At 37.1% G+C, this 24,221-nt stretch overlaps 1 protein-coding gene across 17 annotated transcripts in view; it reads right to left on the reverse strand.

The window, feature by feature from the left end:
- Positions 1–23,966, reverse strand: part of LOC114052104 (SUN domain-containing protein 1-like) — a 62,847-nt gene extending 38,881 nt beyond the window's left edge. For 10 of the 17 annotated variants that reach the window (XM_027874572.1, XM_027874578.1, XM_027874582.1 and 7 more), the window contains exons 1-2: positions 9,810–9,991; positions 2,200–2,296 (exon numbers count right to left, since the gene is read on the reverse strand). In XM_027874572.1, the coding sequence (XP_027730373.1) occupies positions 2,200–2,276 (77 nt within the window). In that variant the 5' untranslated portion in view covers positions 2,277–2,296; positions 9,810–9,991. Of the gene's footprint in view, positions 1–2,199; positions 2,297–9,809; positions 9,993–11,534; positions 11,626–23,897 lie in introns of those variants that run through there. The other 7 variants (XM_027874583.1, XM_027874581.1, XM_027874571.1 and 4 more) reach the window with 5 other exon arrangements.
- Positions 23,967–24,221: the final 255 nt, after the last annotated feature.

Raw genomic sequence — 24,221 nt, forward strand, 5'->3', positions numbered from 1 at the left:
ATGATTTGATTTGCTTTTACAAAAATTAAGTTTATAAGGCTTTTTAGGAATACATCTATTTTTTAAAGTGAGCACAGAGACAAGAATTGGTAAGGCACACAAACTTAAACATACAATAGTAATTCTTTGATAATAGCAGTAGCCCAACATTCTTAGGATACTTTCTCAGAGTATCCTCTTTTACCTTTCAACTGTACGTTCAATTGGGCAAGTCCCAAATCTACTTACAACTGTAACACTAGGAAAGAGAGGGGTGTTATCTTTACAGAAACACCAATGCTCATCTTTTAGGCAACCACGAAACACCAGTGTTGCTTTCCTAACATAGACCTGATCACAAAGTTTTAAAAATATTTAATTCTGAAAAGAATGTCTTCAGAACTAACAAATAAACATATAAATTATGAAGACCAACCTTTAGTTACGTTCATACTATAGAAAATAAAAACTGGAGTTTAGTAGAGTTAATCTGTTCATTCCACCATGAAAAACTATAATTCTATTTATGTAAACAAAACGTGTTGCCATGAAAAATGTGATGTCGATCAGAATTATGAATCACATAAAAAGCAATGAAGAAAATTGAAGTTAAGATAGTATTCTTTTCTAAATTCTCAAACAAAATTCTTCTAAAATGCCTTACAAAGTTTTCTGTAAAGATTAAATCTCTTTATCCTTTAAAGAGTCATGTTTTATAAGAACTTGTAATGAAAGCCCTCTTTGTGAATATATATGTGTGCGTATGTATGTATATATATATAGACATACTCTAAACATACTGCCTTTGAATTCAATCAAAACATTTTCTAAAAAATCAAATCCAAATCAGTCCAGGAACATATCTTCCATATTTCCTCCTGAAACCAAGCACACTCCTTAAGTTTACAAAAAATTCAACATTCTATTGGAAAGGGATATAGTAGAATAAATATTAATTTGGGAGTTAGGGGGTATGAGTTCTAATTCCAGATCCACTATTATTTATCTTGGCAATTATCACTTAACCTAGATAGATAAGCCTCAATTTTCTTATCCATAAAATGAGTAAGTTAGAAAATCTAACTTATAAGGTCCATCTTGACATTTCTAGAATTCTATGATCCACAATCTTTTTTTTTTAAATTTATCAATTTTAGCATTTGGGGAGGACCAGATTTATGATTTCATTGGAGTAACGGGAAAGGCCAGTGCCAATATTCCTCCAACTCAGCGGTCCATGAACTTGTATTTTGATAACTATTTGAATATAATTGGTTTCCTTTATAATCCTATGGATTTTATGCACTTAAACACATCATTCTGAGAAGGGGCCCACAGTTTTCACCAGGCTGCTAAAGGAGTTCATAATGCAAAAAAAGGTTAAGACTCCTTCCTCTAACTGATGCAGATGGGCAACTACTAAGCAACTCAGAGTAGTGGAAAGTTGCTAGGCATAACAGGCAGGGCCACAGAGCCAAGTACGTGTCAAAGGCGGAACCTGTATTGAGGTCTTCCTGACTCAGAGGCCAGACCTCTATGTACTGAGCAGTACCTTTTGAGTTTTTAGTATAGGATAATTTAAATGACAATACACTAAAAAATAGAAAATTGATAGCTTATTTTTAAAAGTTGGGTTCCTATAACCTACTCCTCTGCTAAAATGGCTAATCTCCTCAATTCACATATCCTTTATGTGGTTATTTTGTATCTCATGTGACTACAACTAAGGGGAAAAATTTTTTTCTAAGATTTTTAATATATTAGTGCAATAAATTTATTATTAGAGGATTATTGATATAGAACTGGAAGGGCCCTAGGAGGCTATCTATTCACAATACCCAAATTTTACATGAGGGGACTGATGATTCTATCACTACAAAAATTTTCCTTTATGTTAACACAAGTCATTTTGGGTGGAGTCTTGGGATAGCATTTTATTTGTAATGAGTAATCACTGAGTCACTGGAAATTTGTTGGCTCAAAAATTTTATGGAGTTTTCAAAAAATATACAAAAACAATTTCCAAATCAGTAAATTAAATTTCTATGATATAGTATTTATATAGACTTTAAAAAAAAAGAAAGAAAAAAAAACCTTGATGTACATTACACATTTAGAGTACTGCGGACATTTAAGTACATCACAATCAAAAAACCCAAACCACACACACACACACACACTCTCTCTCTCTCTCTCTCTCTCTCTCTCTCACTCACTTACCTGAGTCCATATGTGTAGCCAGTGTTCTCTGGCACACTCTGAGGAGGAGTATACGTGTGGAGACGTGAAAAATCCATGTTCAAGATTTCAAATCATACTGTAGTAGGTAAAGAAAAAGGTAATGGCCTTTTTAAAAAGTGTTAGAAAATGAAAACGCGTCACAAAGAAACTTGCCCAATATGTACTTCACTGTGATGGGCTAAAACTTCATTATCAATGCTCTCTTGAACCACATGATTCATCTAGTTTTAATAGTAGTAGCTCTGTTCTCATAACTGCATACCCTAGAATACTTCCTTTTTGTGGTTTGTTTTAGGTATTTACCCCATTTCCCTCTCAAAAACTATATCCACAAAAAGATGCTAAATCCTACATGTAAGCTCTTAGACTAGTACAATACTTTTCATAAATTAACCTCATAAGAATGCTCAAAACACTTTGCATTCTCACTTTTCACACCGTACGGTTAAGAAACTTTCAAAACATTATTTGACTGCAATTTTTTTTGTTATAAGAATCAAAGAAAGTTGAAATCAGTTTCTATTTTTAATTAACACTATAATAACTGACTAGATAGCAAGTGCTTTCACCAAAGCACAAACCATGTAATAAGCTTAAATTAGAATGAAGTTGTTTCTTCTCCTCAGTAAAAACTAAAAGTTCTTAAAATTTAAAATCACTTGCAGAGAGTATTTTGCTTCACAAGTCATCACCTATGTCTCTTAGATTGGTTTAACAAATTTTCTTCTGAGTAAAAATATTTTACACACACACAAAAAAAACAAACCTACTACAACAATAAACGGCGAAGTGATGAGTCACCACATAGTTGAAAAATCTAATGAAGATAGAGAAGGAACAAAGAACCATCTTGTACAAAATGTCTGTGTATAAAACAGTAAGTTTTTAAGACCATTCTAAGTTACTTTAACTGAAACTGCCTTCTCTTTGAGGGGGGGGCTGAGGGATATATCCACTAACCTTTTTTTTTTAATCTTATGAAAATTTAAGGGGGCTGTTCAATTTCAAAAATATATCAGCTTGGTTAACAAAGTAATTATAAACTATTTTCCCCCCTCATATCTTTCACATTTTTCAACTCCCTTCTAAGAAGTCCCTGCCTCCAACTGGGATATACAGTCTCAAAAAGGGTGATTGTTCCTCATTGGACACTTCAGTTAAATGTACTTTAATACTGCTATTTTACTTATGTAGCTGAATATTACAATACCTTTGTATTATAGTATATTTGTTTACTGGTCTGTTCATTTGCCTATATTTCCTTTTTTGTCTGTCTCTGTCCATACTGTTGACTGATTTTGACAGTAGAACACAATAAAGTGATGAAAATTTAGATTTGAATGTAAGAAATCTAAGAAACCAAAAAGAAAATAGAGAAAAAACTTTCCCCAAACTTTATGTACTTTCCTGCTTCAATACCAACTACAAGCAGCTTCAATAACACACACTTGGCTCGATTATAAAGTCCATTATTGCTTACTAGAGAACCAGAACCATACCAAACTGCTTCTAAACTTCTTATGTAGGAGCAATCTAATAAATGTTTGCAGACTGACTGCTGAATGACATCCTAAGTATCCAACAGATCAAGCCTGTACAACATATGGCCCACAGGCCAACTGGGGCCCAAAGGATTTCTGGCAACCCCCCAAAAATGCAGAGGATGTAAAAGAAAAGAAAGTAAAGATATAATGAGTACTTTGTCTGTGCCCCACTTAACCTTCCACTAGTCACTATTGTACCTATCATAACCTGGCAGGTGGGCTACCACTGCACACTCTCCTGTTTGTCACATGACCCGTGGCAACCAACCATTATCAGTCTGTCTTTAGTAACAAGACTATCTGTGGCCTGAAGAAGTTTAGCCTATTTTAATTTTGGCCCCCACCTACTGCCAAGTTGTGCAGGTCTGCAATTGAGGCTGGACTACATAACTTATTATCAGTCATCCTCTGGATTATGTAACTAATTTAATGATCACCACCCCATATATTCAAATAATGGAAAAATAAAACATTTCTAACTTTTCTATTCCCAAATGATTGCTTAAAGTGCATTCATTCAAGGAGAATAAATCCATCACCCATCACCACCATTCTATCTATACCTATTGACATTCTTTTTTCATTAATAAAAATTTCTTGCAAGGGTGCTTTATATCCTTACTTACAAAACTAGTGATTGATTTCTAGAAATGTTTCATATATAGCTAGGACTATGCAACATGGGAAATTTTAAAAGTTAAACAGTCACGAACGACTCTAGGTGCTTAAAAGACTTCCCCACTGATTTACTAGACCACTTAATGAATTGACCTTCTGCTCAGCAAATACTTAATAGTGAGTATTTCTAGCCTCGGTTAATTGTTAGTTTTGAAATCTGTTTGATTTATGTTTGATTTATGAAATCTGTTGAAATATGTGCCACAATACAAAGACTATTTCCTAGATGAAATTAGTCAACTTTTCTTTGGTAGTTAAGAGGGCTGGCCCTAATAATAAGAATTTAAAATACTGGAGAAAAAAATTTTAGGGTATAAAAAGTCAAGCCCTTTTTCTAATTTTCTCTTTAAAAGGTAATATTAATATATTGCCTTGATTATTTTTATATTTTTTGTATATTGAGGTCCTCAAAGGGAAAACATTGGAAATTTCTGGCAGTATAAGAAAAGGGGTACTTAAGCTACCAGATCAGCCTATTACCTTTAGTAGGCAAGGGGGAGGAGGTTCCCCCCATTGTAACAAATACAATACAATTCAAACATTTGTCAAAAGCCTACCATGTGCAAGGAAAAATTCCCTGCCCTGAAGGACCTTTCTGGGAATGTGGGGGAAAAGGGTGAGAAACAGATATAATGGATAAACAGATAAGTATAATACAAGGTAATCTAAAGGTAGAGAGAATACAACTGAACTAGAGGAATGAGAAAGAGTTTCACAGACTCAGTAGCACATGAACTGAGCTCAAAGGAAGATAAGAATTCTGAAAGAGAGAATCCATTACAGGCACATGAGACACCTTGTGATAACACAAATAGGTGGGAGACTACCACTGAGTTGGGAAAACAAATTGTACAGTTTGGCTAAAATGTATAGTGTATGAAAGTCAGTAATATAATAGAAAGGCCAAAAGGTAGGCTAGAACTGGAGTGTAGAGTGGTCTTGAAATATTAGGCTGAGGAGTCTGTATTTAAACTAGAGGAAATAAGAAGCCACTGAAGGTTTTTGGGTAGGGAGTGATATGAACTGACCTGTGTCTCATGAAGATAATTTTGGCAGCTTTATAAAAGATGGGAGGATAGATTAAAGAAGGAAGTAACTAGAGGCAAGAACAGTCAGGAGGTTATTACAATAGTACAGGCAAAAGTAGGGCAGGAAATATAATGGCAGCTGCGTGGGTTTCAAAAAATTCCGGAATGCCTAAGTTTAAAATAAGTAAATTCCCAATGGTAGGACTCATAGTTAATATTGGGCTGTAAACTGAGTTTTCAGTTATAGGTAAATTGTATCTGGCTCAGTTTTAAGACAAGGTAAAAATGGGTATCCGTTGTGTATCTAACATGCTATTATAACTTGGATCCTATAGCAAATCTTGACTGGCAGATTTCTGGAAAGCTTTTCATATTATAGCCAAGGATAGATACTGAATGTAGTAAAAAAATAAAAGGTGTACAAATAAAAGGCAAGCTGTTGCTCATGTTTCCTATAAGCAAGCACTAAATTCTAACAGGTGCCCAGGGTCAGGAATCATAATGGCAATGATGAGAAAAAATGGAAAAAGCAAACTGGATTTGTTCATTTGGGGGTGAAGGAGAGAAGGCCATAATGAAATTAAACAAATTTCCCAAATCCTTAAAGTGTGATTGCAGTAGTTACAGTGATCAGTGATCAAATGACTTTAAGCTGTAAGAAAGTTGCTATAGTCTTCCTGTTATTCTTAATTTGCTTTCATAATTGTCTGTATTTATTTTGTTATAAACAGCCCTTTCTTGTTGTATAAGTTACATGACATTTAGTTTGCTAAGTTAAAAGTTCTGCAGTTACATTAATTTCATTAAAGAGTAAATTAAGAAATAAATGTGATCTACCAAAATCCAAGGAAGGTAACAGAATGCTAGTTTTAAAGTAGCAGAAAAATCCATTTTAAAAAATAAACATAACCTATGTTTAACTGTAAAGCTCAAAGCATATTTAGGAAACTTCTGTCTTTTCTGAGATAATGACCTTACCAATTCTATGTGGCTTACTTAACAATTAGCTAAAAATCAGTGCATTATTTACAATGCAAAGCTCATTAATACAAAATTAAATAATTATGATTAAATATAATATTCAGAATCCAAGTAAAGAATATGAGAACAAGCTATTTTCTACAGCCCCTAAATCTGAATTTTGGGATCTTCAGATCGCTGGATCAGAGCACTGGTTTAATTGAGAAGGGGCGAGTGGCGAGGTGGGAGAGAAGATAATACTGCTTTAGTTATCACCTTTTTTGTTGTTGAATTGTTTCAGTCATGCCCAATTCTTCGTGACCCCATTTGGAGTTTTCTTGGCAAAGACACTGGAGTGATTTGCTATGTGCTTCTCCAGCTCATTTTGCAGAGGAGAAAACTGAGGTAAAGTTTAGTAACTGCACAGGTCACTCAGTTAAGAAGTGTCTGATGCCAGATTTGAACTTGTCTTCCTGACTCTAGGCCAGGCACTCTATGCATTGTGCCACCTATCTTCCCCTATTTATCACCTCTGAGACCTGAAAATAATTTCTATCCTGAATGTTACTCCATGGCTACTTACATGGCTACTCCATCTAGAACGGAGCAGTTTCCCAAGGTTGACCAACTATTAGTCATAATTAGCTTTTCAAAAGACAAGAGTTAAAGAGATACACTCACTACTCAGAAACTATTTCAAGGAATAAGCAGTGATCAAGAATAGGTTATCTTGTTGCAAGAAGCCACTAAGTCTCTTTCTGGCCTTCTGCCTTTTCCTCTGGTGTCTCACAAATTCATTCTTTTTTTATTACTTTGCCCTTCCCTTCTCCTTTAAGGGGTCATAATATAGAATTGATCTATTTTAAAATATTTTATTGAACTTTTGTGTTCTATGTTAATAATTATTTTAAAATGAAGTTAATTTAACTATTTATCTGCCCCATCCCTCCCCCCAAAATTAAGCCTCTTCTTATTTTAATGGGACCCTTGATTTTTTTTCCTGTCTGGATTACTGAAATGAACAAAAAACATAGCTGTAATAGGCCCAGATTTCTTTTTTAAGCATTGCTAGTCAATGTTAAAGTAGCAAATTTGAACTTTTTTTTACATTAGAATATTTAAAAATAAAAATATAGTTTGAATCATCTATTGATAACTATTTAATTCTTTTGGGAATATATAACCATTGTAAACAGCATTTTAAAAAATCCTGATCCCAGTTTCCATTTATATCACTGCTAATTAAAGGAGATAACGTAATATTATATCTTTGCCATTTGCATCCCACATTGAAGGAAGACATACTAGCCATAACCCATGACCTACACCCAAAAAATGACAGTCAAAGATCATTGAATATGGTTTATATTTACATCTAATTTTCAGAGTTAAAATGCCACACATCTTGGGTATGATTGCAACTTAAAAGAAGAAAAAGGTCCTGGAAAACCTTCTGAATGTCTTTAAAGTATGCAGACTGTCCCAAGCTAGCAGTCTGCACATTGCTATGTAGAAATCAAGATATACAAACAGCAGTTCCACTCTTAGGTCTTGATTCAGTTTCTTTGAGACATACCCTATTGCTCATTTCACCTGACTTTCTAATTTTTTATAATAGTTTTTAAAAAGTTATAAATTGCATTATTACAAAGAACTCTGCATTCTTTGTAGAAAAAGAGATTAAAATCTAAGTTTTGTAATAACATATAGTAATGTTGTTTTTAAGCCTGAGACTGAATTCTGTGCCCTACAATGAAAATTAGTAGCACAAATTTGTCTTAAGCATGATGCAGGAACATCCAAGTTCCACATGCAGCATTCCCAAAGCAGTTCTAGCCTTAGCATTTAAAGTTCTTTGCTAGTAGTTCTTGATTTTTAAATAAAGAGCTTCAGATTACTATTGCTGTCTGTAGCTGCTTAGCTCAGTTGATTAAAGACCAGTGATAGACAGACAGACAGACAGACACACACACACACACACACGCGGTCTGATGGATTTGTAATTGTATGTATACAAGCTAGCCTTCCTCTGTTCCATTCTTAAATCTAGCCAGCCTCCCTGAAGCATGTTCTATATTTCACAACACAATCATATCTGATGAGCAAGTGGATTAAAGACAGGCACTTTACATTATTTTGGTTTCATAACAAGATTAAAATTTAATATTTGCATCTTCTGCCACGACTGGAAAACCATTTCAAAAGTGTATAGTCTTACTAATTGTGCATCAGTGGTATTGTTTTCATACTTGAAAAAACATTACTATTACAATGAACATAAAAGTCACAAAGAAAAAATTTATTTGATCTCATTTAAGTTGTTTTATTGATACTTAGTACAGTTAAAGTCAGCAGCCCAAAAATTAATTAACACAACGCCAATAAATCAGGATGCTATTCCATTATGGACACAAATGTCAGTTTCAAACTTAAAGAATATGTATTTTGAAAGACTATTCAAGAATTTTATAGCATAGATTTAAAATATTTCTCTTGACTTTTAAGGTGTCGCAAACATATTAGGAGCTTTTCTCCTTCAAAGGAAATGATAAAAAAGTTTGATAATTCCTAGCTGAAAATGCAAATATAAAAATTTTTAAAGTTTGTTATGAAACCAAAGTAGTATGTAAAGCATATGGTTGAAAGCTTGGTTTTAACACCTATCACATGTAATCTGAATGTTTTCTATTCAGAAAGTATACATCCCTAGTGGTCTAAGAACTGTTGAACTTAACAGTTTAGAAAACGACATGCATCAAAGTATCCTCAAAATGACAAGTTATACAGCTATATGTTTCAAGTCAATTATAAACCAAGATAATCAAATGGGACCACAATAAACAAAATTTGGTATTTAACAGGTTATAGGATCATGAAATCAGTTTTGAAGATATACTAGAAAAAAGCAATACATTTCTTATTTCAAAGATTACAAAGAAAACAAATTTTCAGCATCATAAACAAACAATACCCAGAAATTGATGGAAAACTTCACCAGGTATTATTTCCAAAATCAAAATATGTAAAAAGTTGCAATCTATTCAGAAGGCCTACAAACATTTACAATTATGAAAAGGCTAGTTATAGTAAGTCACTGATAACAAACTGAGTTTATTAAGTGGGGGAAAGAATAAAAGCAAGTCCACAATTTCACCTACAGAAGAAACCTTTAAAGTAGAGTTAAAGTGAAACTGAACTTGCCACAAATGTATCTGGATTGGACACTTTAGGTAACACAATAGTAGCTTATTATTGCAGCACATGTAAAAGCAAATAAAATGACCAAAAAGAAAATCAGTCTTATTTAATGTGGGTCTAGAAAGCACCAAGATTAGTCTCTTTATTACAATTCAATATGACAATAATAAATATATCAAACCTCTTTATCCAAAGTTCCAGGGTCTACTTTCAGATCACCTGCTCAGAGCATTCCTACTATCATTATTATATTCCAAAAGTTTCGCAAGCACACAAACCGATTCTCGAAGAGGGAAGTTTGCAAGTTGACAGCGCCGTGTTTTAGCTTCCACACCAAAGAATCCTAAAATGGCTTCCCAGTCTCAACAAAGCCTGAAGCCTGGACTAATCTGATCCAGCCTCTCTAAGCATCAACTGTCAGTCAGAGGGAGCCTTTAAATTTATTGGACACTGCAGCTTTAGCCAGCCCACAAACATTTAACCCATTAATTTCCTCTCAAACTGCCCAAAGTTTCACATGGATAAACTAGAATCTAATCTTAAGAGTAGCCAGATAATTTACAAAACAAAGACAGCAGTTTCTATAAGATTTGTTTCATTTATATTTCCATTTCAAATATTATAATATAAAAATGAAAATCTAGTTATTACATGGGTTATACAGGACTAACTTTTTAACATTTTAAAATTAAGATTATATTCTCCCCCCTTTAAAATTAATACTAAAGGCTGAATTAACCATTTAAAAATTATTTCCTTGTTAAACATAGACCATTTGGGGGTTTAGTGTATGATTTTTTTATATAACAGATGGAAAGTTACCAACGAAAAAGGAATAAAGCTTTCTCTAAAACAGAGAGATCTGCAAAACAATTGGTCTTACAACCAATTAAGCTGGATTTGATTTACGTATAGAAGACATTTTAAAGTAAAATAATGTTGGTTTAGAGAAAATATTAATTTGCTGTTCACTCTGGCAGAAAGAAATAACTGATACTTCAAGGTTTCCATTTGATTGTCACAAGGCAATGAGGTAGGTAGGATACTATGAGAATTACCATCTCCATGTAACAGATGAGGAAATGGAGTTGAAGAGGAGAAATGCTTTATGCAACTTGTTAATGGTGTCATAGTCAGGATTCAAAGTCTTCCAGACTCTAAGTCTCGTGTTCTTTACTCCTTTCATTACACCATGATTTCTCTCTGGAGAAATATCAATAACCCTTAAAGACAAATTGATAACCTCCTAAAAGTAGTTAAATATAGCAAATCAGAACCATATTCATACACTTTTTCTATAAAAAAATTTCCCTTTTGAAGCATATGATTTGGAAATTTTTAGGTTCAGAGCACACAATGCACAAATCCAGACTACTTTTAGGAAGAAGAAAAAAGGAAAGGTAGGGACATATTTACAATGTATAAAAAGCTCCAAGTTGTAATAGTTCTAAGGAAAAATAAGACTGTTATCCTAAGCTATATTATCACATCCTTACATGAACAAGTAATAAATTTTCCAATGTCTTTCAGCAAAATCCCACTTCTTACTGCAGTATCATTTAACTATAGTAAAATTGGAGTGGTCAAATACTATCCTGTATATACTATAATGTGTAATATATATATGCTATGGAAAATCTAGTATTAAAGTTTTATTGTATATGTTTCAGAACTAAACTGTTAATAGAGGTAAAATCTTATCATAGCAAAAATTTTTACAAAAGAATATTCTGTATAAAAAAGAAGTATTTGTCACTTCCAGCTAGATTGCAATACTGCTTTCTTTATGAGCTTACAATGAATAAAAAACTGTACCATAATTTTCTACGGTCCATAGGCATTTGACAGTCATTCTCTTTTGGAAAAATACCCAACTGCATCTTCCCTAGCATTGTTTTATACATACTTTGATACTCCAGTGAAGTCAGAGACCATTAGAATACTGGATCAGGTTCTCCCTCCAAAGAGACATATCTCAACTCTTCTATGACTCAGTTCTGAAGGGAAAAAAAAATTGTCACCCTGAAGTGAATGTTACTAAATTTCTAGGAACTCAGCTAGGCTGGTCCTCTTTCAACTAGCCAGTACTTAAAGGCTTTACAATTTGGTAAAGGCCTGACAAAGGTTACTTAGGTTCTTATATACAAAGGATGAACTAATGGTATATTGTTTGCATTGTAAACAGTGATGAGGAGAATTGTAACTACCTCTACAAAGTTCATTTTTTTTTTGGTGAGAAAATTGGGGTTAAGTGACTTACCCAAGGTCACACAGCTTGACCGTGTCAAGCGTTTGGTCTGAGGCCAGACCAAAGTTCATTTTTTTAAGATGACCTTTTACATCAAACATTCCCCAGAACATTCAGCAATAGTCAGACTTGTGATCTCATTAATTCAAAAGTTCTGTCCAAAGATGCAGATTCCAACCCATTCCTGCCCATCCTGTTTGACTCTTGTAGATGTCTTACCATAAGTCTGACACAGAAGATCCATCCAAAGTGCTAGAAGCTTTCCTCACTTTCTACTGATATACTGAAGTTACAACAAAAAGGCTAAAAGAGCCCAAAAAGATGCTTCAGCAAGCAAATAACTGACTTATTTGCCAAACAGAGATGGCTGCCAAAGGCATCACCAGGTTAAACTAGAAACTTGATCACAGAATTTTGTGAAGATAATAGAGAATTGTGAGTAATATTAAATATTAGTTCATAAAGCAGAGAAAAGAGAATGGAGTTTGAAGACAACCAAGAAGAATCAATCTGAGGACATTTAAGGATGAAAGTGGAAAGAGGACAACAAACGGAAGAAAAGTGGAAACAATTCATAAAAATCAGTAAAACAGCTTTCTCCATCAAGGACAGTGGAACCTCCATTCAGTCCCTAACACCACAGTCTAAGAAGGACTTACAAAGGAGATAGAAATGGCACTAAAGAGAATAAGAATAGGAAAAGCACATGTGTTGGACCAAGTCTGACTATAGGAGGTCTGTACCAGAAGCAACACAATTTTGAAAGCATGAAGGATCAATGTGCCAGGTATCCAGAAAGGTTAGATACCAAACAAGTGGAAAAAATTTGGGACCTTATTAATACCAAAAAAGGCAACCTGATGAGAGAACATCAGTAACTAACAATCTATATGCCTATTACCCTATCTCTACAAAACTTTAATGATAATTACTTATACTACAGAAAAAGTTTATGTTTTATTGTATTTGCTCCAGAACTGTTTACAGAGGTAAAATCCCATCCTAGCAAAAACAAACAAATCAAGAACAACCTCAATGACAGTAAGTGAGATATCTGTTAAACACTTGGCAAACCTTAAAGCACTATATAATCACTATTATTACTGATACAGAATAAACAGGCTTTTCCAAATGAGATTCAAAAAAAGCCACATCTTTGTCATTTTACAATTATTTGAAAGGAACAGTGAACATAATATTCCACAGTGTTTATTGCTCGTTGGTTATGAAAAAAGCATTTGATTCAGTAGACCAAAATCCAGCCCGACAGGCTCTTTCATAAGGTGTCTCAAGATTCCTTGAAGGACATAACAAAAATGTCATGTCTAAAAAAAAAAAAAAAGAAAGAAAGAAAAATATGTTGAGCAATTCTCTGGACTATAAATATCAGGTGAGGCATAAAACAATGGAGCTGTATTGCCACTGTGATAGCGGAGACACTGCATAGAGCCTAAATTGAAGAGGGATTCCCTATGGATAGAGAGGTCCTCCAGGTGTCCCTGCTTGCAGATGACATTATATTGATTGCATCAAGGAGCACTGGAACTCTGCACCGCAGAGCATGCTTGTACAACTTGTGGCCTGCGGCCGACCCTAAAGCCCGCTGCTGGCAAGGCAAAGGACTTCCTCTACATACAAAGGATTTTCCTCTACATTTTTCCACATGTGCCCCCCCCCCCTCCACTCACCCAAATCCTTATTAAATGACCCGGGCCTGCTGTAGGATATTCTAGACAAGATCTGTAGTCACTCAAAGGCCCCTGACCTGACAATTCACATAGCAAAGACCAGATAGATGAAGAATGTCCACTTATGATTATTATATATATTTGGATGCACTCAGTAATACAACACAAACAAAAGGCAAAAGTTTCCACAAAAAGATAGTGTGGTATAATGGGAAGGGTACCATATTTTAATCACAGCCTGTTGTTGCACATTTAAGGCCTGCTACTTCCTACCTCTTTCACCCTCAGCAAGTCATAGCCTTTGAGGCCTCAGTTTCCCCTCTGTAAAATGCCCAGGTTGGACTAGATAATGTCTACAATCCCTTCCACCTTTCAATATATGACATCGTAATCATGTTATGAAGATGGAGAAAGAAGGAAACAAGCATACAGTAAGTGTCTACCATGTACCAGGCACTGTGCTAAGCACTTTACAAATGTCTCATATGATACCACTACTACTACAAATAATAACAGTAATAAGATACTACCAATAGTCCAAATTTATTTAATATTTTAAGGCTCGCAAAATGTTTAAATACATTATTTCATTTGATTCTCACAACAACTCAATGAAGGTGCTATTATCCCCACTTACAGATCTGAACACTGAGGCTGAGAGCAGTTAAATGATTTGCACAGAGTCACACAGCTCATGTCTAAAGAAGCATTTGAACTGAGGTCTGCCTGACTTCAAGTTCAGAACTCTACCCACTATAGCACCTAGCTACCCACAGGTGAAACTGTCCTGCTTCCTTCTTCTTCCAAATGGGTTCAAAAACATATCACAGATTATTTTAACTTGTTAACAGATTAATTTTTAGATAAATTGTTATTTATTTTGTTGGCAGCTGGGTGGCACATGACACTCTGAGCCTTGGAATCAGGAAGACTTGAGTTCCGAGCCAGTTTCAGATATTTACTAGCTGTGTGACCCAGGACAAATCACTTAACCTCTTTCTGCCTTAAGTTTCCTCAACTGTAAAATAGAGATAATAACAGATCACCTACTACCTCACAGAGCTGTCATAAGGATCAAATGAGATAATATTTGTAAAGCACAATGCTTAGCACACAATAGGTGCTATATACTTATTCTTTCCGCCCTTTTCGACTGAACTCTACTAAAAGAAAATAATTCAGAATACTTATAGAATTTTATATATTTATAATCAGCTATCAATTCATATAGGTTTTATCCAATCAGTTGCCCAATCTTGTCATTTCTACCTCCACATCTATCTTATAAGTCACTTTCTCTACATTCATATACCCATCATCTTAATTCAGGCTCTTATCTACTCTTACCCAGACTCAAGAACTTTCTAACAAATCTCCCTGTCCCAAGGCCTCTCCTTACTCCAAACTATCCTCCACTTCATGGAGACTTTTCTAAAGCAAACATCTGACCATGTCATACGTGTCTCCCTTATTCCATGAACTCCAGTAGCTCCCGATTATCTCCAAAATCAAATATAAACTTCTCTGTTTGACATTTGGAGCTCTTCATAACCTTGCCCTATTCTAACTTTCTAGTCTTATTAAATATCACTCTCTTCCATGAAATTTATAGTCCAGTCATACTAGTCTACTTAGGTTCCTCACACACAATGTTTCACCTTCCACTTCCCTGTCTTTGCACTGGATGTTTCCCATGCCTGGAATGTACTTTCTCTTCACTTCTGCCTCTTAAAACTCTGTTTGCTTCAAGGTTCAACTCAAATGTTACCTTCTGATAATTAAATCCATAAAAGTTGATGAGGCCAAGACAGTATATAGAGAGAAAAGAAAGGGACAGAGCCATAGGGAACAATCACAGTTAGGTGGTTATCATCTGGATAATGAAACTACAAAGGAGGCTGTGGAGGAATGGTCAGAAAAGTAAGAGGAAAGACAGGATAGAGTAAAGTCATACAAGACTAACGGGGAAAGCTCAGATGGGAAGACAAGGTGGTCAACAGCACCAAATGTAGCAGATCAGTCAAGAAGAATGAAGACTGAAAAGAGACCAATTTTGCAATTAAAAAGATTACCAGTAACTTTGGAGAGAATTGTTTCAGTCAAGTGATAAGGCTGAAACCTAGATTGCAAAGGATTGAAGAGTGATAGGAGAAAAAAAGGTAGAGTAACTTTTTTAGGAGTTTAGTTGAGAAAGGAAGGATAAACATAGGATGATAGCTCAAGGAAATGGTAGAGCCTAATGAAGATTTTTTTCCAAGGATCAGGGAGATTTGGGCAGGTTTGAAGGTAGTAAGGAAGGTAAGGAGAAGTTGAAGATTGAAGAATGATTGAAGCTATAATCTACAAGAGGGACAGGCTCAAAGACACATGGTGGGGGATTGGCCTTGGCAAGAAGAAAAGAGGAAAGAGCTGGAGGAAAGGAGGAAAGAGATGGAGATGACATCAAGCTGTGCTGAAATAAAGACTAAAGGATAAGAGAGATATCATTTCAAATGGCCTCAATTTTCTCACTAAAGAGGCAAGGTCCTTAGCAGAGAAAAAGTAGACAGGAGCAAGAGAGTTGAGGAGAAAAGGTTTGGAAAAGATTCTGTGGGGAGTGAGATAGGGAATTAAGGAAGTATAAAAGGAGATAGAACTAGTCTTCCCAATGACACAGGTATAATCATGTCATTGTGCCATCTTACTGCTCAAAAATTGTTTTTTTTGTTTTGTTTTGAGGAAGATCGCCACCATATTGAATGGATCCAGTGGTGTTCCTCACCTACTTTTGCAATGCCTATCACCCTATTGCTAGAATTACTCCCATTGTTATATCACTTCTTATCATTCTTCGTTTCCTTCAAGGCTCAGCTCCAGCACCATGTTGTACATGAAACCTTTTCTGACCTTCCTTGTCAATAGTTCTTCATTGCCTTTTTTCTACTATCCCCTGAGTGATCTCATTCTTTTTCACTGCACATCATCTATCAACTCTATTCAAACTCCTCAGCCTGATACTCAAGGTCCTTTCACAAACTGGTTCCAAGTTACTGTCTTCTCTTACATTAGTTTCCATCATGTACCCTTGACTAGAATTAAGGAGACCTGGGTTCTAGCCCAAGATCTGCCACTAAAATCTAGTTGTATGACTTTTGAGCACACGTACACTTATGGAAGATAGGAATAAGACATAAGCACTGCATACACAGGAACTACCTTTGTGAAGTGTCAACTGGAAATTCTACACCCAGGGCATCTGGTCAGCTATCTGAAGAACAGCTTCTATGACAGTTAAATCATTGGTGTTACTAAAGTGGCCAAAGTCATCCTATAGTAGCAAAGTAAAGTGCTGGGCAAGTACAAGGTAGATGAAAGATAACAGTCAGTACATAAACTCTAACATATTTACTCACAACAATCCTGTGAGAAAAGAAGAATATTATACCCATTTTATGGATGAAGACACTGAGGTCCAAAGGACAAAGTGACTTATCCATGGTCCCCACAGCTAGTAAGTGGCAGAGCAAGAACTCAAAGTGGATCTTCTGATTCCATAGCACTGCTCCTCTCACCACACAAACACCATCTCTCTTCCCAGAAACAGAGAGCATAAGAGTTGGAATCAGGAAGACCAAAGTTCACATCTCTCCTCTGACATTTCCTGTGTAAGTCACTTACCCTCTGAATTAAAGGGAGATAATAATACCTGTAGCACTTCCTTCACAGGTTGTTATCAGACTCAAATGAGGCAATATTTATAAAGCCTTTAGCAAACTTTAAAACATAAATTATAATATATAAAATATATAAATACATTATTACATAAATAACTATTATCTCTGACAAGTGAGCAGACACATGGTGTGACCTTGAGGATTTGATGTCTGTCTCCATTTTTGTGCATAAATTACCTATAGCTTCTCAAAGACTCTTTAGCTGAAAAGGATTCCCAGAACCATGGCCTACTCATGTAGAATCAAAGATTTAGAGCTGGAAGGTATCTCTAGCCATCTAGTCTAAACCTCTCATTTTAAAAATGAGAAAAATGAGGATTGTAGATGTTAAAGTGAGTTGCCAAGGTCACACAGGTAGGGTTAGAGGCTAGATTTGAACCCACGTGTTCTAATTTCAGAGCCAGTGATCCTTCCACTGTACCATGTGTTGTGCTCCCAGTAAAAAGGTCACAAAATTGCCATTTAACACATCTGCCTTGGGCTGTGGAAGCAAAGACTGTTACTTCAGTGCAAGTAGGTCAGCACCAAGAGAACTGTTCAGTGATCAGGAGAGCTCCTGCAGACTCAGACACTTGTTCTGTGTCTGAAGCTATTTATTACCCCCAAAGAAGCAAATACACTCCAACAGTGCCAACTTTGTCTCTAATAGAGCTCTTTGTCCTCTGAACTCTCAAGAGCACTTTACTTCTAGCTCTCCAATACCTATACTTTATATTATAGTTATTTCTGTTTGTGTCTTACCCTTCAAGGAATATAGGTATGTTTGTCTGCTTTGACTTTTTGTTTGTTTGCATCTGTGTTAGTCATCATACACAGTTTCTTGTGAAGGCCTTTAATAAATATTTGTTGAATTAAGAGAGTTATCTGTTTGCAATATTTAAATAAAAAAAAGCTTTTCTGAATTTATCTTAAGAACTACTTGTCTAGTTGTGTTATGTGAATATAATGGAATACTACAGTTCTATATATGATGAGTAGGCAGATTTCAGAAAAACCTAGACTTACAAGAACTGAAGCCGAGTGAAGTGAGAAGAACCAGGAGAACTTTATACACAGTAACGGCAACATTGTGCTACAACCAACTTTGATAGACTTAGCTCTTCTCAGCAATACGACGATTCAAGACAATTCCAAAAGATTTGTGATGGAAAATGCTAACCACATCCAGAGAAAGAACTATGGAATCTGAATACAGATCAAAGTGTGTTATTATCACTTTTTTGTTGTTTTTTGCTTTTTCTTTCTCATGATTTTTCCCTTTTGTTCTGATTCTTCTTTCACAACATGACTAATGTGGAAATGTTTAACATGATTGTACATGTATAACCTATATCAGATTGCTTGCTGTCTTGGGGAGGGGAAAGGGAAAGGATGGAAGAAAAATTTGGAACTCAAAATTATACAAAAAATGAGTATTGAAAACCAACTATACATGTAATTAGAAAAAAATATTATTAAGGAAAAAAACTACTTGTCTGAGTTGATACTGAATAATGTGCATTTTATTTAGCACAAAATTCAAAAGCATTTTCCAAAACTAATCTACTTAACTCTTCCCTTCCCTTTCAATATTTTATACACCAAGACTGTGAATGTCAGCGGAAAAAAATCCAACTTAAGTATGATAGTTACACATACTAAAAACACTGCAAAGCCAATTAATGAATTGTTACTTAAATACTATGAGGCATTATAATAGGCAAATAATTATACCACAGGCAATAACACTCTACTTGCATCAACCAGCTACAACCTTATACTAATAACTCACACTTATCTAGTACTTTACAGCTGAAAAAGTTTTCCCCTTGGCAACTCTGAAGTGATTTTATTATCAACCCCACTTAACAGGAGAGGCTTAGAGATGTGAAGTGACTTGACCATTTTTACAGAGCTATTAACCAAGGGGGCCAGGACTGAAAATGAGGCCTCCTATTTCTAAGTCCAGTGCTCTTTTTTTTTAAATAAATTTATTTATTTAGTTTTCAACATTCACTTCCGTAAGATTTTAAGTTCCAAATCTTTTCCCCTTCTCTCCCCTCCCCCAACCCAAGACAGCATGTAAATTGATTTAGGCTTAACATATATACTCATATTAAACCTACTTTCACATTAATAATGTTGTAAAGAAGAATTAGAACCAATGGGAGAAACCACGAGAAAGAAGAAATGGGAAAAAAAAAAGAGAGCAAATAATATATTTCAATCTGCATTCACACTCCATAGATCTTTTTCTGGATGCAGATAGCATTTTCCATCATGAGTCCTTTGGAATTGTGTTAGATCCTTGCATTACTAAGAAGGGATAAGTCTATCAAAGTTAGTCATCGCACAACGTGGATGTTACTTCACTCTGCATCAGCTCATACAAGTCTTTCCAGGTTCTTCTGAAGTCCTCCTGCTCATTTCTTATAGCACAATAGTATTCCATTATATTCATATACCACAACCTGTTCAGCCATTTCCAGACTGATGGGCATCCCTTCAATTTCCAATTCTTTGCCACCACAGAAAGAGCTGCTATGAACATTTTTGTACATGTGAATCCTTTTCCCAGTTTTATGATCTCTTTTGGATATAGACCTAGAAGTGCTACTGCTGGGTCAAAAAGTATGCACAGTTTTATAGCCCTTAGTGCATAGTTTCAAATTGCTCTCCAGAATGGTTGGATCAGTTCACAACTCCACCAATAATGCATTACTGTTCCAATTTTCCCGTATCTTCTCCTCCAGTGCTCTTTATACACCATTTTCAGTACACAAGTCTTTGGCAAGGGTAGGAGCAAATAAAAGATTGACTTCAATTAGTCACCACTGCTACTACCATAAGCTGGTGAATGGCAATTTTTTGAAAAAGATTTTATTTTTTCCCTAATTACACGTAAAGACAATTTTTAACATTCATTTTAAAAACATTTTGAGTACCAAATTTTCTCTCTCCCTTCCTCACCTCCCTCCTTCCTAAGATAGTAATTTGACATAGGTTATACATGTTTAATCATGCAAAACATATTACCATATTAGTCATGTTGTGAAAGAAGACATAGACCCAAAGGGGAAAAAAAAACATGAAAAAAATACAGAAAGTGAAAAAGAGTATGCTTCTATCTGCATTCAGACTCTCTGGAGGTGGATAGCATTTTTCATCATGAGTCCTTTGGAAGTGTCTTAGATAAATGCATTGTTGAGAATAGCTAAATCGTTCACAGTTGATCATCATACACTATTGCTATTACTGTGTGCAATGTTCCCCTGGTTTTGCTCATTTCACTTTGCATCAGTTCATGTAAGTCTTTCCAGCTTTTTCAGAAACCAACCTGCTCACCATTTCTTATAGCATAAAATCAATAAAAAAGATAATCAACTCTGAAAGACTTAGGAACTCTGATCAATACAATGACTAATCACAATTCCAAAGGACTCTTGAAGAAAAGTGCAGATAGAGAGGTTATGGACTCTGAGTGCAGATTTTGAAGCACATTTTCTTTTTCCTTCCCACTCTCCTCACACTGCCCCAAACATGGCTAATGTGGGAATTTGTTTTTCATGACTACATATATTTGTGATGGGTTGTATTTTTCTTGCCTTCTCAATTAGGGGCAGGCGGGAGAAAATTCAGGACTGAAAGTAAACAAATAAAGAAAGAAAGAAAGAAGACAGAAAAATAAGATGAACCCTTAACACACCATCCTACACTCAATGAAAGTCACAAACTAACCACATACTCAGAACAGGGCTCCCAAGTGAATTCAAGATCTCAGAGGAACAGCTATAGTTCAGGTCCACAGTCCCACCTCCACATGGTCTGTCACAGAAATATACAAAAATCCTGATGCCGCACACATAGACATTTAGACTTTGCAACAATCCCTGTTTCACCACCCACACAGCCCCCTGATTCACTGCTATCAAATCCTGAATAGGGATATGTAATGCTAGTATTTTAGTATGCTAGGAATCCAGTAAATGTTCAAAACAGTGTCTCATCTCTATTATCCATTCTACACTTCAGCCAAATTAAACTCCTGGAAGTTCTCCTAACATAACCTGTATTTGTTTATGCTGTACCATCTTCCCTAAATGCCCTTTGACCCATATGACAGAATAAATCTTACCATTTCTTTAAGAGCTAATCCAAATGCCTCTATTTCCATGTTTTGTTGTTGTTGTTGTTTTTGATCTACCCTGTCAGAAGTAATCTCTGCTACCTCTGAACTCCCAGAGCACTTTGCACTCTGAGGGGATGTGAAAAGAAAGGGCATGGGGGATAGTGGGAAAAAGGGATAGGACAGGGATCAGGGATGGCTTGCAGAATAAGAAAGATGAGGATTTAAAGAGGGTCAAATGAGAGGGGAACACATACTAGGAAGGAAAAGTGGCGTAAGCAAATGCATATAGGTAAAGAGAGATGATCAAGTTCAGGGAACAACAGTGGTAGTGCAGTTTACACGAAAGGTAGGGTGTATGAAGAAGAATGTAAAATTAGATCAGGTTGGAGAGTTATAGAATTCCAGGTTGAAAGGTATGCTAGATTGCCTTGAACATCCTTAAATAGAATAATAGTACTAATTAAATGAATGACTGAAATGCATATAGCAGATTCAAGGGTCAGGGACAGAAAACAAATTCCCTGGAGGTCCTGAAGCTTGGAAAACTAGGGTTGGTATTCCTCTTCAGCCCCACTGAGCTAAAGTACCTCCATTTTAGTAAGTTGGTGTCACAGAAATTACTTTTCCTTGATGTTAATGTAATTGTAAGTGTTAGAGGGGCCAGTTTTGAAGGGTCAACAAAATTCAAACCACCTGGATGGCTTGCCCTGGTGGACAAGCTAGCCAAAGTAATGAATGGGCACTTGATCTGTGATTTAAGTGGTATAGAGAACTCCCAAATATTAAACTCTTTCTAGCAATAAAAAGTGGTATCATCTCTGCAATTTTTTTTAGAATTGCCTGGGACATTGGGAGGCTAAGTGACTTGCTCAGTGTCACACAGCAGGGGTCAAGCAAGACTAGGCCTATCTTCCTGACTCAGAGGTTGGCTATCTCTTAAACAATTTGATACTATTAAAAAAAAGTCCTTATAAAAAAAATGGAATGGCAGTGCTTTCAATAAGGCATCAATGAGGCAATATTTGATTTGTTGGAGTTTTTAATTATGACATTGAAAATTTTGTCATATTACAAACACGACACCAACTCTGTAATATTACAACTAGATGTCAACATTCTGCCATTTCAAATAGACCTTTCTAAAGCCTATCCTCTAAAAACCACGAGTTATCCTTAAAAATACCAATTCCCATGCAGCAAGTAGCAGGACTAGGAAGATGCTCAACTTCTTGAAAGCAAATTTATAAGCTGGAAGTACTGGGAGATTATATATATATATATAGTTAGAAGACTGGAGATTGAGGGAGGGAGGAACGTCTAGACAGCCATCTTCAAGTACCTGAAGATCAATCATGTAGAAGAACGGATTACTCTTGTCTCATTCGACCCCTGGAGGCAGACCAAGAGCAAAGCACGGGAGAAGTCAGAGGCAAATTTAGACTTGGGATCAAAGGAAAAATGCCTAACAATTAGAACGGTCAAACTAGACAAAGTCTGCTTTGGGAGGTAGTGGTTTCCCAGTCCTCGGAGGCGCATGACCACTTCTGGAGTATGTCACACACTTAGGGGTGTTTTCATCCATGGGTTGGACGAGGCGGCCTTCCAACTCTCTTTGATTCTACGAAACGCGCACAGGGACGACTAACACCCCATCCGAGAAGGGCCACTAACCAGGAGAGCACAGGGTTCGGTCCTGGAGGCACGGCGTGTTCTTAAGCCTCCCTGCTGAGCAGCAGGAAATATTTACTGAGCTCTAGGGAGTGGCGGGCGGAGGAGAGGAGAGGGGCGGCCTGAGCCAGGCTTCAGAGACACCCCCAGCGTGACGTAGGAAAGGGACGACGAGGGAGGCTCAGAGAGGATCGAAGCCTTCCAAAAATAAATAAATACGAATAAGAATAAATCGAAAAAAGCCGCAGGGAGGTGCCGAGGCTGCCGTTCCAGCTCCGCCCCTCCCCGCCGCCGCATTCGGCCTCCACACAACCCGCGATGCTAATGAGGGGGCAGGCTCCTCCCCTTCCTCCTCCCCTACCTCTCCCTCCCTCCTCCCCCTTCTCCCGGAGGGCTCGGGCGCGGGCTCGGGCTCGGGGTGGACACGGAGGCGAGATGGAGCCAAGGCTTGGGAGGGCGCTCCTCCCCGCGGCGTTAGTGCTCAGTCCCTTGCCTACTCGGGGACGCGTCGGCGACGCCAAGCCGGCGGCTGTTAGCGGCGGGGGCGGTGCCCGGGCCCAGCTCCGCCCAGAGCCGGCCGGCTCGAGTCCCTCCCCACCCGGGGTAGAGGGGGAGGGGAAAAACCTGCTTCTCTCCTAGCCGCGGCAGGGACCGAGGAGCGGGAGACGAGCCGGCCGCCGGGCCTCGCCCATCCCGGGAGGAGTCGAGGAAAGCAGCGGGTCCCTGTTAAGTTCCAGCCTCTTCCCTGCCCAAGGGGGCCCGGCGACGGGAGGGGGGTTGGGAGGGGGCTGAGGGTCTAAGGGAGATGGGCCCCGCGCTCGCGCGCTCCCGCTTCTGCGCTCACCTGCTCTCGCGCGGCCGCCGCCCCGTCTGTGCCTTCCCCCGAGGCTCGTGCAAATGCCGTCACGCCCAGCACGCGCCCCTGGCAACGTCACCTATACTCCCCGCCCCCTCCTCTCTCAGACACCTCTTACTCTCGTCTCCCACCCCACCCCCCCCGCTCAGTTGGGTTCACCCAAGAGACCGAGAAGCCAAGCCGAGGGCGCAGGCCACTCTGGAAGCTCGGGGGCGGCAAGGGAGAGTAGCTCTCGGGGAAACGGGCTCTCTGACCGTTCCCCGGATTGCCTACCTGGAGCGCTCCTGGCCAATTTAAAGTCGCCCTACCTGA

Source organism: Vombatus ursinus, unplaced genomic scaffold (assembly GCF_900497805.2).
Source record: "Vombatus ursinus unplaced genomic scaffold, bare-nosed wombat genome assembly UNPS02014807.1, whole genome shotgun sequence".
NCBI classification, from domain to species: domain Eukaryota; kingdom Metazoa; phylum Chordata; class Mammalia; order Diprotodontia; family Vombatidae; genus Vombatus; species Vombatus ursinus.